The sequence below is a fragment of the Salvelinus fontinalis genome, chromosome 17 (assembly GCF_029448725.1).
Source record: "Salvelinus fontinalis isolate EN_2023a chromosome 17, ASM2944872v1, whole genome shotgun sequence".
NCBI classification, from domain to species: domain Eukaryota; kingdom Metazoa; phylum Chordata; class Actinopteri; order Salmoniformes; family Salmonidae; genus Salvelinus; species Salvelinus fontinalis.
In genome coordinates, this window is record NC_074681.1 from 27,877,370 (window position 1) to 27,889,374 (window position 12,005).

General features: G+C 47.1%; 1 protein-coding gene across 8 annotated transcripts in view; it reads left to right on the plus strand.

Annotated features, from left to right (window-relative positions):
* LOC129814100 (E3 ubiquitin-protein ligase RNF220-like) overlaps positions 1-12,005 on the plus strand; it is a 166,444-nt gene that overhangs the window by 145,754 nt on the left and 8,685 nt on the right. For all 8 annotated transcript variants that reach the window (XM_055866891.1, XM_055866892.1, XM_055866894.1 and 5 more), the window contains 4 exons: positions 3,250-3,433; positions 3,557-3,612; positions 3,708-3,822; positions 10,655-10,763. In XM_055866891.1, coding sequence (XP_055722866.1) covers positions 3,250-3,433; positions 3,557-3,612; positions 3,708-3,822; positions 10,655-10,763 — 464 coding nt within the window. The remainder of the gene's footprint in view (positions 1-3,249; positions 3,434-3,556; positions 3,613-3,707; positions 3,823-10,654; positions 10,764-12,005) is intronic.

The following is a 12,005-nucleotide window of genomic DNA, read 5'->3' on the forward strand; positions in this document are numbered from 1 at the left end:
CTACTGTCTCCGTCACCAGCAGCTGAACAGACATATTTGTGCACCACAGCCATTGTTCACATATGCTCCACCCAGCCACAGGGATCAAATCAAACTTAAAAGGTCCCTTTTAACACGGAACAAAAATATAAATTCCTCCAATTTTGTGTTAGAGAATTTGGCAGTACGTCCAACTGGCCTCACAACCGCAGACAACGTGTAACCACGCCAGCCCAGGACCTCCACATCCAGCTTCTTCACCTGTGGGATTGTCTGAGGGGGGGGTGTTCTGAGGAGTATTTCTGTCTGTAATAAAGCCCTTTTGTGGGGGGGAAACTCATTCTGATGGGCTGGGCCTGGCTTCCCAGTAGAGACCTACTGGGTCTCTATATGAGAGACCCAGTAGGTCTATATGAACTGTAAAATCTTAAAAATTGGTGCATTTTATATTTTTGTTCAGTATATATGATCACTAAAAAGCATGGGCACATTGTAAAACGGGTTATCCTTGGTGGCAGGCAGGGACATAGTTTTACCCTCTTCTCCAGCAGCAGCTCCAGTCCCTTAGCACAGAGCTTCCTTCAGCCTCCATGGAGAGAGGGGAAGAGGCTGGAGGAAGACTACCTGTCTTCTGGGTCTCTGTAGTAGGTTGGCCTTAGAACCTCTATCCATGTCTCTACCTAGCCTATGTCTTAATATGAGCCCATGCCATTTTTTATCCTTAACATCCGAGTTTGTTTGTACTCCACCACAGCATTGTACCATCTCCTGTCTTGACATGAGTCAGCTATCAGTGTCCAGCCCTAGATGAGTGGGAGAGTCAGCCCCTGACCACTCAATCAGCACCCAGCACTGTGTGTCTCTCAATGGCAGCACAGGCAAGGTGAGAGGCAGGGCCCTAAGTGGAGCTGAAAGGGCCAGTCAGACAGCAGCAGGAGTTTGTCTGGCGAGCCGCTCATCACAGGGTTTATAGAGGTGCCAGTCAGACCTACAGCCAGTCAGTCAGCCCCCATGACCAGATAACCAGCCATTGGCAGCTGACACAGCCCCTCCCTCTTGAAAATAAAGGAGAGCCGCACACTCTAGGAGCTCAGATGCAAAAATGTAATATACGACGTTTCAACAGCCAAGCTGTCTTCATCAGGATATAATCACAAACACTGCAGGGTGACTCGTTTATATAGTGTTAAAAGACACACAGATGTCTGTAATCATGGCCAAGTGTGGCCTTAAATCATTGGTTAATTCTCAAATATTAAAATGGCATACCAAGAACAGCATACATAAACAAATGGATAGCATTCGATCATAGATTCATTTTAGACTACACAAGCTTACAAACAATTACAATGGCAAAGCCACAATAATCACAAGAATGGCTCAGATCAAAGTCTACGTATTCTCGCGGGGCAGAAATCTCAGAGACCAATTGGTACACTCTGATTTACCACCCCAAGATATTCCTGAACAACGTCTATTTGCGCCCCTACTGGATGTAAATTACAAGTGTAATGGCTGTGCTCAATGCAATGGCACTTATAAATGCAGATCCTTCAAACACCCACAAACAGGGAAATCGATCCCAATCAAAGGTGTTATTACGTGCTCCACTAAGGCAGTTATTTATCTGATAACTTGTCCTTGTGGTCAAAATTATGTGGGTAAAACAAAGCTCAAATTAAAAGTACGTATCTCAGAGCATCGTAGCACCTTAAGGTGCAAAAACTTGACTTACCCAGTTGCGGCCCACTTTTTGGAAGCAAACCACTCGATTTCGTCTCTGCGTTATATTGGCATCGAACATGTCACTCTCCCTAGGAGAGGGGGTGACCTTGATAATTTATTGTTAAAACGAGAGGCTGCCTGGATCTTTAACTTAAAGACCCTTGCTCCCTTTGGTCTCAACGTGGACTTTGATCTGAAGCCATTCTTGTGATTATTGTGACTTTGCCATTGTAATTGTTTGTAAGCTTGTAGTCTAAAATTAATCTATGATCATATGTTATCCATTTGTTTTTTGTTTGCTGTTCTTTGTATGCCATTTTAATATTTGAGAATTAACCAATGATATTAGGCCACTCTTGGCCATGATTACAGACATCTGTGTGTCTTTTAACACTATATAAACGAGTCATCCTGCAGTGTTTGTGATTATTCCCTGATGAAGACAGCTTGGCTGTCGAAACGTTGAAATATTACATTTTTGCATCTGAGCTCCTAGAGTGTGCGGCTCTCCTTTATTTTCAAGTTTTCTACTCCGCTGGTCAGCACCTCGCCTAAATAGGTGTGCGTTTTTTTTTCTTCTAGACAGCCCCTCCCTCTGTCTGCCGCTGACAGCCTCACCTGGCCAACAATACTTCACAGGAAAGGAGGGAGAGATGGCAGCATCTCAACATGTCCATTTCAATCAATGTGCTTGACCAGCAGGTTTAATAGACTAACTCAGATCTTTGTTACCCTGCTGGTCTACATGTTTAGAGAGAGGGATAGGCAGACCGGGTCTTAGAGGAAAGGCTACTGTTTGTTGGAGGCCTGGTTTGCAATGTCATCCCATCTGAAATGACAGAAATTAATGTTTCAGAGGTTGTGTAGTATACCAGCCATACTCAACTGGTGGTAAGCATCCGGACCCAGAACGGGCTCCTGTGTAGTTCAGTTGGTAGAGCATGGCACTTGCATGGCACTTGCAGCGCCAGTGTTGTGGGTTCGATTCCCACGGGGGACGAGTACAGATGAAAGTGTATGCACTCACTACGGGGGTGTTAAATGCTGATAAACTAGATGTACTCCACCAGCTCTGTCACTACTGTAAGTCACTCTGGATAACCTATCAGAAATGCCCAGTTTATCAACTAGTAGCCTATCTAGCTATCTAAATCTTGTGGTTATCATGGTTAGTCACTTCGGGTATCATATGAACTCACATAAGACATGGGAAAATGTGTAGATTTGAAGGAAATGACCTTTAAAACTGCAAAATGTTCTCTCCGCCAACAAGAGGGGTGTGAACAGTTTGAACAGTGGGGTCCCATGGGTTGCGAGGTGGGGGTTTGTTACTACGCCGATAAATGACATCCATCCAGACCTTTGCCACCTAGGACATTTCTGGATCTTCCCAAATAGTAGTTGAGTACCCCTGGTATGTACAGTATTTACACACATGGTTATTTTCCTCCTCAACATTGACAAAGGTTGCATGGTCTGAAAGAGCCTAGACACTGACGCCCACCTCTGCCCCCCCTCCTCTCTCGCCTCCCTCCATCTCCTCAGGAACAGGCTTTGCCATGTGCAGCACGAAGGAGAACCACGACAGCGACGCCGACCTGGACGTGGATGGAGACGACACGCTGGAGTACGGCAAGGCCCAGTACACAGAGGCAGACATCATTCCCTGCTCCGGAGAGGACCAAGGAGAAGCCAAAGAACGGGAGGCCCTGCGCGGGGCGGTGTTGAAGTAGGTTCTCACTCCTACTCTACTGTACGCTAGTAAACTCTACTCTATTGTCACCTTCTGCTTTGTGGCGTTGTGCTCCTTCTCAAGACATAGCATCATAGCATTGTGTTTCTGCTCTTCCAGTGGCGGAATGCCATCCAACAGAATAACGCCAGAGTTCTCCAAATGGGCCAGTGATGGTGAGTTGAGGCTTGAAACAAGATGTCATCTTCGACCGTATTGATGAATGTTGACGTCGGTGCTAATATCTCCCCGTCTTTCTCTCTCTCTGCAGAGATGCCCTCTACGAGCAACGGGGAGAGCAGCAAGCAGCAGCCACCTCAGGAGCCCAACGCCACCTGCTCATCCTCCAACGCGCCCCGGACCTGTAAAAACAGCGAAATAGAGAAGTAGGAATCATACCCTCTCTTCTCAGCCCCTTAAGCCCCCCCACACACACACACACACCTGCCAGGCTGAAATCCAACCACTGCCTCCCCCAGCCCTCTCATATCACGTTTCTATTACTCTCAGATGACTTTCTTTCCTTCCTACGCCTGGCCTGTTATGTCATAAATGATGCATTTTGTGTGGTCATTTTTTTCCTCCTGTGGTGAATCTAGCGAAGTCACTTCATCCCCTGGTCTGATCACAGGAGGGTCCCACCATATTGATCCCTCTCTGTAGCTGTGTGCTCCATCTGGGCCAGACACACAGCACCACGCAGGAATCCTAATATCACCCCACACACTACCTCCCCCTTTTGCTACCTAGCTGGCTACCTCCCCAATTCATTACAACCTAATCATATGGAATTGTTTGCCTAGCTGCTGCTCTACCATCCTCCAGGAGTGTTCACTTAGTGGAAGGTGGTGCACACATACACACACACACACTGGGCCTGGGGAGAAGTAGCAGGCTGGCAGACCTCCTAGTGTAGTAGAAACACCGTCTCCCCTGCCTCCCTACCAAGCACCAGATAAATGTGAATAATCTGTGCATGGTAAAGGGCAGCCTCTCTAATTCCCTCATCTCCGTGTCCTCATCCATATTCCCCGACAAGCGGTGCCCGGAAGCATGGCCAGCCCCTCTGAATGGGTAATTGGGGTCAGAGTAGCACAGCTAGTGGAGAGAGGGAGAGGGACTTTTGTTGATTGCTTGCTTCTGCATGTCTGGCATATTCCTCCTCTTGCTCTCCCTTTTGGCTCAGTTGCTTCAGTTTCCCCCACCCCTATCTTAAATGTGGCCACGGGTCGGAAACTGCCTTCTATCACAATCTCTCTGTCTCTTCTTTCTCACCCCTTCCTCACATCTCATTTGACTGTTTCCTTTCCTCAGTGTCCCCAGCACTGCTCACTCTGACTGAGATAAATGTATGTTTTGGTTTCAACAAAGCAGCCAAACGGCTCCATTTCTTATTCTCCCTCAGCCGCCATCATCATTGACTTCCTGTGAAGGGCGTAGTAGTAGTACCATCGTAGCAAGTGTTTTATAAATCCACACACACGATTACTTCCTGTTAACACCCGTAGCCGCACACACACACACACACGTCTCCGCTGACTGTGTCCTCTTGGCAGGGCTGCCCTGCCTGTCTGCCTCCCCGGCAGGCTAAATGCTTCATTGCTCAGTTATCGGAGAAGAGTTGCTCTGGCCACATATTAAATATCAGCCTGCTGTTGGAGAACTGAACTGGTGCATAATCAGAGCAGCTTGAGATGCATTGATCTCGACTGCGTCCCAAATGGCACCACCCTATTCCATACATAGTGCACTTTTGACCAGGGCCCATAGAAAAGTACTGCACCATGACGGGAATAAGGTCCCAATTGGGACGTAGACCTGATCTGGGCTCATCGGTGCACTGTGATCACGTATCTGGTCCGATCTCTCCCCTGGTTGAAGGTGTGTGTACCCAGGATAAATGTGTGTGTGTGCAGAGTGGGGGGATGAATTCATCAGTACATGCTCTGTGGCAGCGTCATTATGATCTGTCTGTGTGGCAGACAGACCGACCGAGAGATGTAAACACAGTGACTGTCTGTGGGATAGGGAGGGAAAGCCTTGTGTCCATCAGGAAAACGGTGTAGGGGTTTAGGCAAAAGGGAGTGTGTAGGAATAGTGAGTTTGCGGTGTGTAGATGTCTGTCCGTGTCAGCTTGAAGCTAGACGGGGGATTGTTCCCTAAGTGGTGAGGCCAGAAGCATGACAGCTTAGGAGATTGATTCATCGCTGTAACTATGTTCAAACTCTCTGCCTCCCCTCTCGTACACACGCACACGCTCGCCCTCAGAGACACCCAGACACACACTCGCCAAAGAGAGAGAATACCGCTCTGCCATTATATGAAGGAGTAGGGGTATTAGGCGTGTTAGGCGAACTGGGCATAGATCACTCCTGCTGGTTGTCAGACAGAAGGAAGAGTAGGCCTTAGACATGAGAAGGGCCTCCTGCCTGCCCCCTGAATCAGCTTTATTAGCTTAGCTATCGGCTGCTCTGCTCCAGACGTGACACACCTGTTTATTTAATATCATATTTCCATCAGGCAGAGAGAGGTAGAGGTTTACCAACCAGTCTGCTTTGGAGCACTGACTTTGCGTCTTAAATGGCACCCTATTCCCTGTATAGTGCACTACTTTTGATTGTGCCCTATGGGGAAAAGAAAGTCAAACGTAGTGCACTATGTAGGGAATAGGGTGCCATTCAGGATGTATCTACAGACAGTCACAGTAACTCTCCAGCTGAACCTATATTTCTGACAGATATTTAGCGTTTTTCTCCCTGCCTGCCGTTGTTTTCTGCTAGGCCTTATTTGATCAGGTTCCACAGGATGTTGGGAGGGTATTGTATTATACGGCGGGAGATGTCATTTGTCAAAAACAGAGAGAAGGGTTCTTCCGGGAATAATAGTTTAACAGTCCCTCCTTACTGTCTGTTGGCTCATTGGGAGGAACAAGCCTGTTTGATTATTTTTACTATTGTCATAGACAAGAAAGAAATAATAATAAGTACATGATTTGACGTCATTCATTCCTCAACAGTACAATGTTGCTTGTATGTTGTTACATTCTGACTTCTGTGCCAAAATCTAGAAAACAAAATGGGCATGCAGGGTTTTATGGGCAATTTCCTGATGGAAAAGAGACTTAATGTGAGAATCCTTTTAAAGGGTCCAAATAAGGGATTGAACGATTTCAGAGGAACAACTTTACTGTTTGCAAAATGCATATGGCTTTTCTCAGCCCTCGATCCCAGATGAAAATGAGATATGTCTCCTTTCGTTACGTTAATTCGGTGTGTGCGCTCGTGCGTTTTGCGGTAGTGAAATCTCTGATCTCATCGCAGATGGGTAATGATCTCTTGGCATCGGGGTCTCCAGCCCCACTCGTTCCCAAACAAGATAAATGAGCTCTCCAATGCCGCCAATGTGATTGCTGCAAAATTTCATGCTCAACTTGAAACAATGGCAGAGATTTCCATGTAGCTCCGCAAATAATTGAATCTGTCCTCAATTTATATGTGATGACTCTACCCAACCCCTTCCCTCCTCCTCTGCCTCTCCCCCTTCGGACCCTGTGAGAGAGAGCAGCCCTCCCCCTATAGCCATCAAAGACCATCCTCACATACATATGGCTGGAGCTGAAGAAATCAGTTGGGACTTTTATTTCTGGTGTCAGTTTAGTTAAGGCCTTAGTTAACCAAGCTGAGGCAGCCATGGACTGTAAGTCTCCCGAGTGGCACAGCGGTCTAAGGCACTTAGGGTTTGATCCCGGGCTGTATCACAACTGGCCATGATCGGGTGTCCTATAGGGCGGCGCACAATTGGCCCAGCATTGTCCGGGTTTGGGGGGGGGGGGGGGGGGGGGGGCTTTACAAGTAGGCAGTCATTGTAAATAAGAATTTGTTCTTAACTGACTTGCCTAGTTAAATAAAGGTTACATAAATAAAAAAACGATGTCCCACTCTCCATAGATATCATTTACATTTTTGTTGGAATGTGTGGGTTTTGTTAACTAGACCTATGTTCTGATTTGATCTTAGTCTTCAACAATATTCACGTTTTTATATGTAAATCTACATTTGAGTTTCCGAGGGTTTGTAAATTCAACGTCCATTTTTGCATAGACCTATCACACAAAGATGTTGTATGTACAGATGACAGAATTAAATGGGTGAATGGGGAAGGAGCTGGACGTGGATTAATCCCCATTGTAAAAGGCTTTCAGTCCCCTGGGTCTCTCCTCTTCCCTTTTGCCCGTATCTAACTGTAATTACACCAGCCAGTAGTGTGCTCAGGAGGCCACCACTGGCCCTCCTTGCCTGCCTCTCTCCCTGCCTGAGATGAAAGGCTGGGATATAGGTGGACGCTAGATGAAGATAACGGGCTGATGGAGATGGATTGCAGGGGGGCAGAGGCCCGGGGAGGGGGGGGGGTGCAGGGAGCCTAGCAAGGCCGGCTAATCAAATGAGAAATGGGCGCGAGGCACAGCCTCTCGCACACATTCAGACTGAACAAAGAACACTTAACGGGGAAGAAGGACGAGCTCCCTCTCTCTCTCTTTCTCCCTTTCTCTATTTCTTTCTCTCTCGCTTTCCATCCTGTAATGGTCAGAGGGGAGGATCACCACTGAGATGACATACACTGAGTGTACAAAACTCTTTCCATGACATAGACTGACCAGTTGAATGTGCAAGACAAAAATACTTATGTCAAGTGCACCGGTTTGTGTCAAGAACTGCAATGCTGCTGGGTTTTTCACTCAACAGTTTCCCGTGTGTATCAAGAATGGTCCACCACTCGAAGGACATCCAGCCAACTTGACACAACTGTGGGAAGCATTGGAGTCAACATGAGCCAACATCCTTGTGGAACGCTTTTGACACCTTGTAGAATCCATGCCCCAACGAATTGAGGCTGTTCTGAGGACAAAAGGGGTGGGGGTGCAACTCAATATTAGTAAGGTGTTCTCCTGCTCCATCTTCCCCTTCTGTTGCTTCAGGGATTGTGTTCAGTAGGGAGAACTTCTGAAACGGTGCCCTTCTGAACACAAGCCCAGGTAGTCCTCCAAAGACCTGTAGTGTCCCAGCTACACAGAGCTGGTGTAGCAGCCAGGGACCTCTTTGCATGATGTAGTATTTCAGGTTAGATTGTAAGTCTTGTAAGGTTTTATCTGTACTCAAGGCTACTACAGCTTCAGTGCCCCACAGAGTCCCACTGTGGTCAGAAACCTAGCCCAGGCCTGATTCACGGCCGTGTTTTATGGCCACAATGTTTACTTTACTTGTATTTCCCTTAGCATAACGTATAGCCAATAACTCATCTTATAAATAATTTCAAGTTTAGCACAGGTTGTTTGGTATATTATAAGCCACTATCATAACATGGATTTTTCAGGTGTAGCATTACAAATGATAGTAGTTTGGAGTCTAAGAAAAAGTTTAGCGAAACGTGAACTGCGTAGACCATCTTCCTTTAACAGTCAAGCTAAATTGTAATAATTTATACACAGGCTTATGCCCAGTAAAGACACGGTTACCTATCCATGAAGACAATAGAATGAGGTAGAGCTGTAACGTGACAATGACAGGGAGTCATTATGTCAAGGTATGCTGAAAGTGGTATATAGATACTAATAATTGCTATGATCCAGTTTAGTAATGCAGTGCATGCCTGATGTCCAACCAGCCTGCCTGTCTGTGGTTGGGTTGGGGTTTGGTTGGGGTTGGCCCCCCTGATACAGTCATCAAATGGTTGATTACTTTCAGCCCGGTGAGGTAATCCAGTCCCCTCTGCCTAGTGTGTAGTAAACCAGGGGCACACACACACTCCGGTTCACCATCCATCTCCAACGGCTCAGGCCTCCACATAAAAAAAGATTAAAACCCCCTTTTATTGCACGAGGGAATTAAATAACTTTTAGAATGTGGTTTCTTATAAATCACTGACTAAATGAATATTCATTGTCAACCCGCCTCGTGTCTGAGAAAAATACAAGAGAAGGCCTGGTCTTTATAGGGAAAAGTTTTTTCTCCGTGCGGCCCAATGACAGTGTTGGTTGAGTGAACCACCGCAGGGATTTATGAAGCTGTTAAAAGGGAAAACAGCAGGCTACGGAGGACAGCGCTTCTGGGGCTGCTTTATAAGCAGGCACGCTAATCAAGACTAAATGCCTTTTTACAAGCTCCTCACTAATAAGAGGAGATTTTAAAGCTTTATTGCCATGGTGTCACAGGACAGGAGACAATGACTGGCCTCTCCTTTCTGTGGCCAAGGTCTCTCTCCAGTCAAACGAGTTTCAAGTTGACTTGAGTCACAATCAGCTGCATTTAATTGGACTAACACGAGACAAAGGAACATTCAAGGTCTTGAAGTCATATTCGGCTTAACTCAAATGATGCAACCTTCCGTTAAGAAAACATGACATTGGTGTGAGTGTCTCTATATGAAAAGACAAAAACAGTGCTTTATTCATTGTAGCTATCACCCTAGGTAAGTAGCCTGTCTATCTCTTCTCCTGTACTGTGTATGTGGTCCTCAGAGCCCTCACTCCTCATTGAACAACCACACAAGGCCGGTAGTATAATAAATGAAGCCATAGGTAGCCGAGGCAATGGGCCCTCCGACCGACCACTAATCGGAGTGGGGGAGCACTCTGCCTCCCGCTGAGAGCTGGTCCAATAGTAAATCAATATTGTAGATCAGCGCTCCATCTGGCTGGAAAATAAGCGGATCACCATAAACATCTGGCCAGCGCCGCGTCCCGGGCAATCACTGACGGCCATATTGACTTAGTTATTGCTCGTTCATATGCTGCAGGACCGTTTTAAATGTACATTCTCCAGGCAGGGGCATTAATCAGGGGATATTTAGTGGAGGGCCTGAGAGGTGAGGGAGCTGTAAATCCTGGGTCAATCAGTGTAGGGATAGGACCTGGGAGGATACAGACAGATAGACAGCTGTTGAATAGGGACGTGTCATACACAGTATAAAGACAGCTCAGTGTCCTGACAAGCAAGGACTGAATGAAAAACTTGACCAGGAACAATCTCAAATCAATCAGATACTGGGACTGAGGTAGAAGATTAAGAATGAACGCATAAAATGGCCACCAAATACCTTGGCCTCTTCATCCCTGCAGTGCTCCTTCCGAAGAGTTAAAACAAGAGATTAAATTATGTAATTGTACTGATCCTTTCTCTTTGAGTGTCACTGTGACCCAACCCCAGCTTTTCTTCTTTACAGGATCACAGAGGGCTCGACAGCCACCACGTTCGAAGCACTAAAGGCTCGTATCCGGGAGCTGGAGAAACAGATCCTCCGAGGGGACAGATATAAGTGTCTCATCTGCATGGTAAGGAACCACTACACTCCTTTCTTCTCTGGCCTTCCATGTGCTTTTCTCTCTGTCTCTATGCATGTCTACCATAACAGAGTTTTTGAACCCAAGCAACCCGCCCATCCACTAGTATACCAACTCTTGGGTTTCCTCCCAAATGGTACCCTATTCCCTTTATAGAGCGCTACTTTCATTTTTTAAACTTAAGTGTATTTTTTTACTCCCTTTTTTTTCTCCCATTTTCGTGGTATGCATTTGGTAGTTAGTCTTATCTCATCACTGCAACTCCCGTACGGACTCGGGAGAGGCGAAGGCCGAGAGCCGTGCGTCCTCCGAAACACAACCCAGCCAAGCCGCGCTGCTTATTGACACAATGCCCATTTAACCCGGAAGCCAGCCGCACCAATGTGTCGGAGGAAACACCATACACCTGGTGACCGTGTCAGCGTCCACTGTGCCCGGCCCGCCACAGGAGTCACTAGTGCACGATGAGACAAGGACATCCCTGCCGGCCAAACCCTCCCCTAACCCGGACGACGCTGGGCCAATTGTGCGCCGCCCCATATGTCTCCCGGTCGCGGCCGGCTGCTACAGAGCCTGGACTCGAACCCAGAATCTCTAGTGGCCTTAGACCACTGCGCCACTCAGGAGGCCTGCAATAGAGCGCTACTTTTTGGTCAAAAGTAGTGCACTATATAGGGACTAGTGTGCCATTAGGGATGCAGCGTTGTGGTGTGCAGGCAGAGGCTTTGTGTTGACGTTCACTGTCTGGTGGTTGAAGTGATTCCTGCATGGCCTGAAAGTCAGCCCTCCTCCCTCCCTGCCCCCTGATGTGTGTGTCAGAGAGATTCTGTTGCACCAACTGTCGTATAACTTTGGAGCCCCAGTTGGAACCAGCCCATTGAATTGGCCAATTACCACCCTGCAGCTTTGAGGAGTTTCTCTGACCATTTCAACTGATGGTTCTTTATCATTTTTTGGGGGGGGGGGGGGGTCAATAAGTTAACTCCTGTCTTATAGTTATTGATGTCACCTTGGTGATTGACATCCATCAATGCATCCACTTCCTTGAGAGTTGATTATCTGTCATGTCCCTAATGACTGGCTCAGCTGTTCTGGTCTGAGAGAGAATCAGACAACATGGATGAACAACATCTCACACCTGACCAATCAGAATCCTTTCAGAGGTGTTCTGAGAGTGTGTTGTGGTGGTACTTAGACCCCACCCACCCTGCCATCCTTTCACCCTGCAGGATG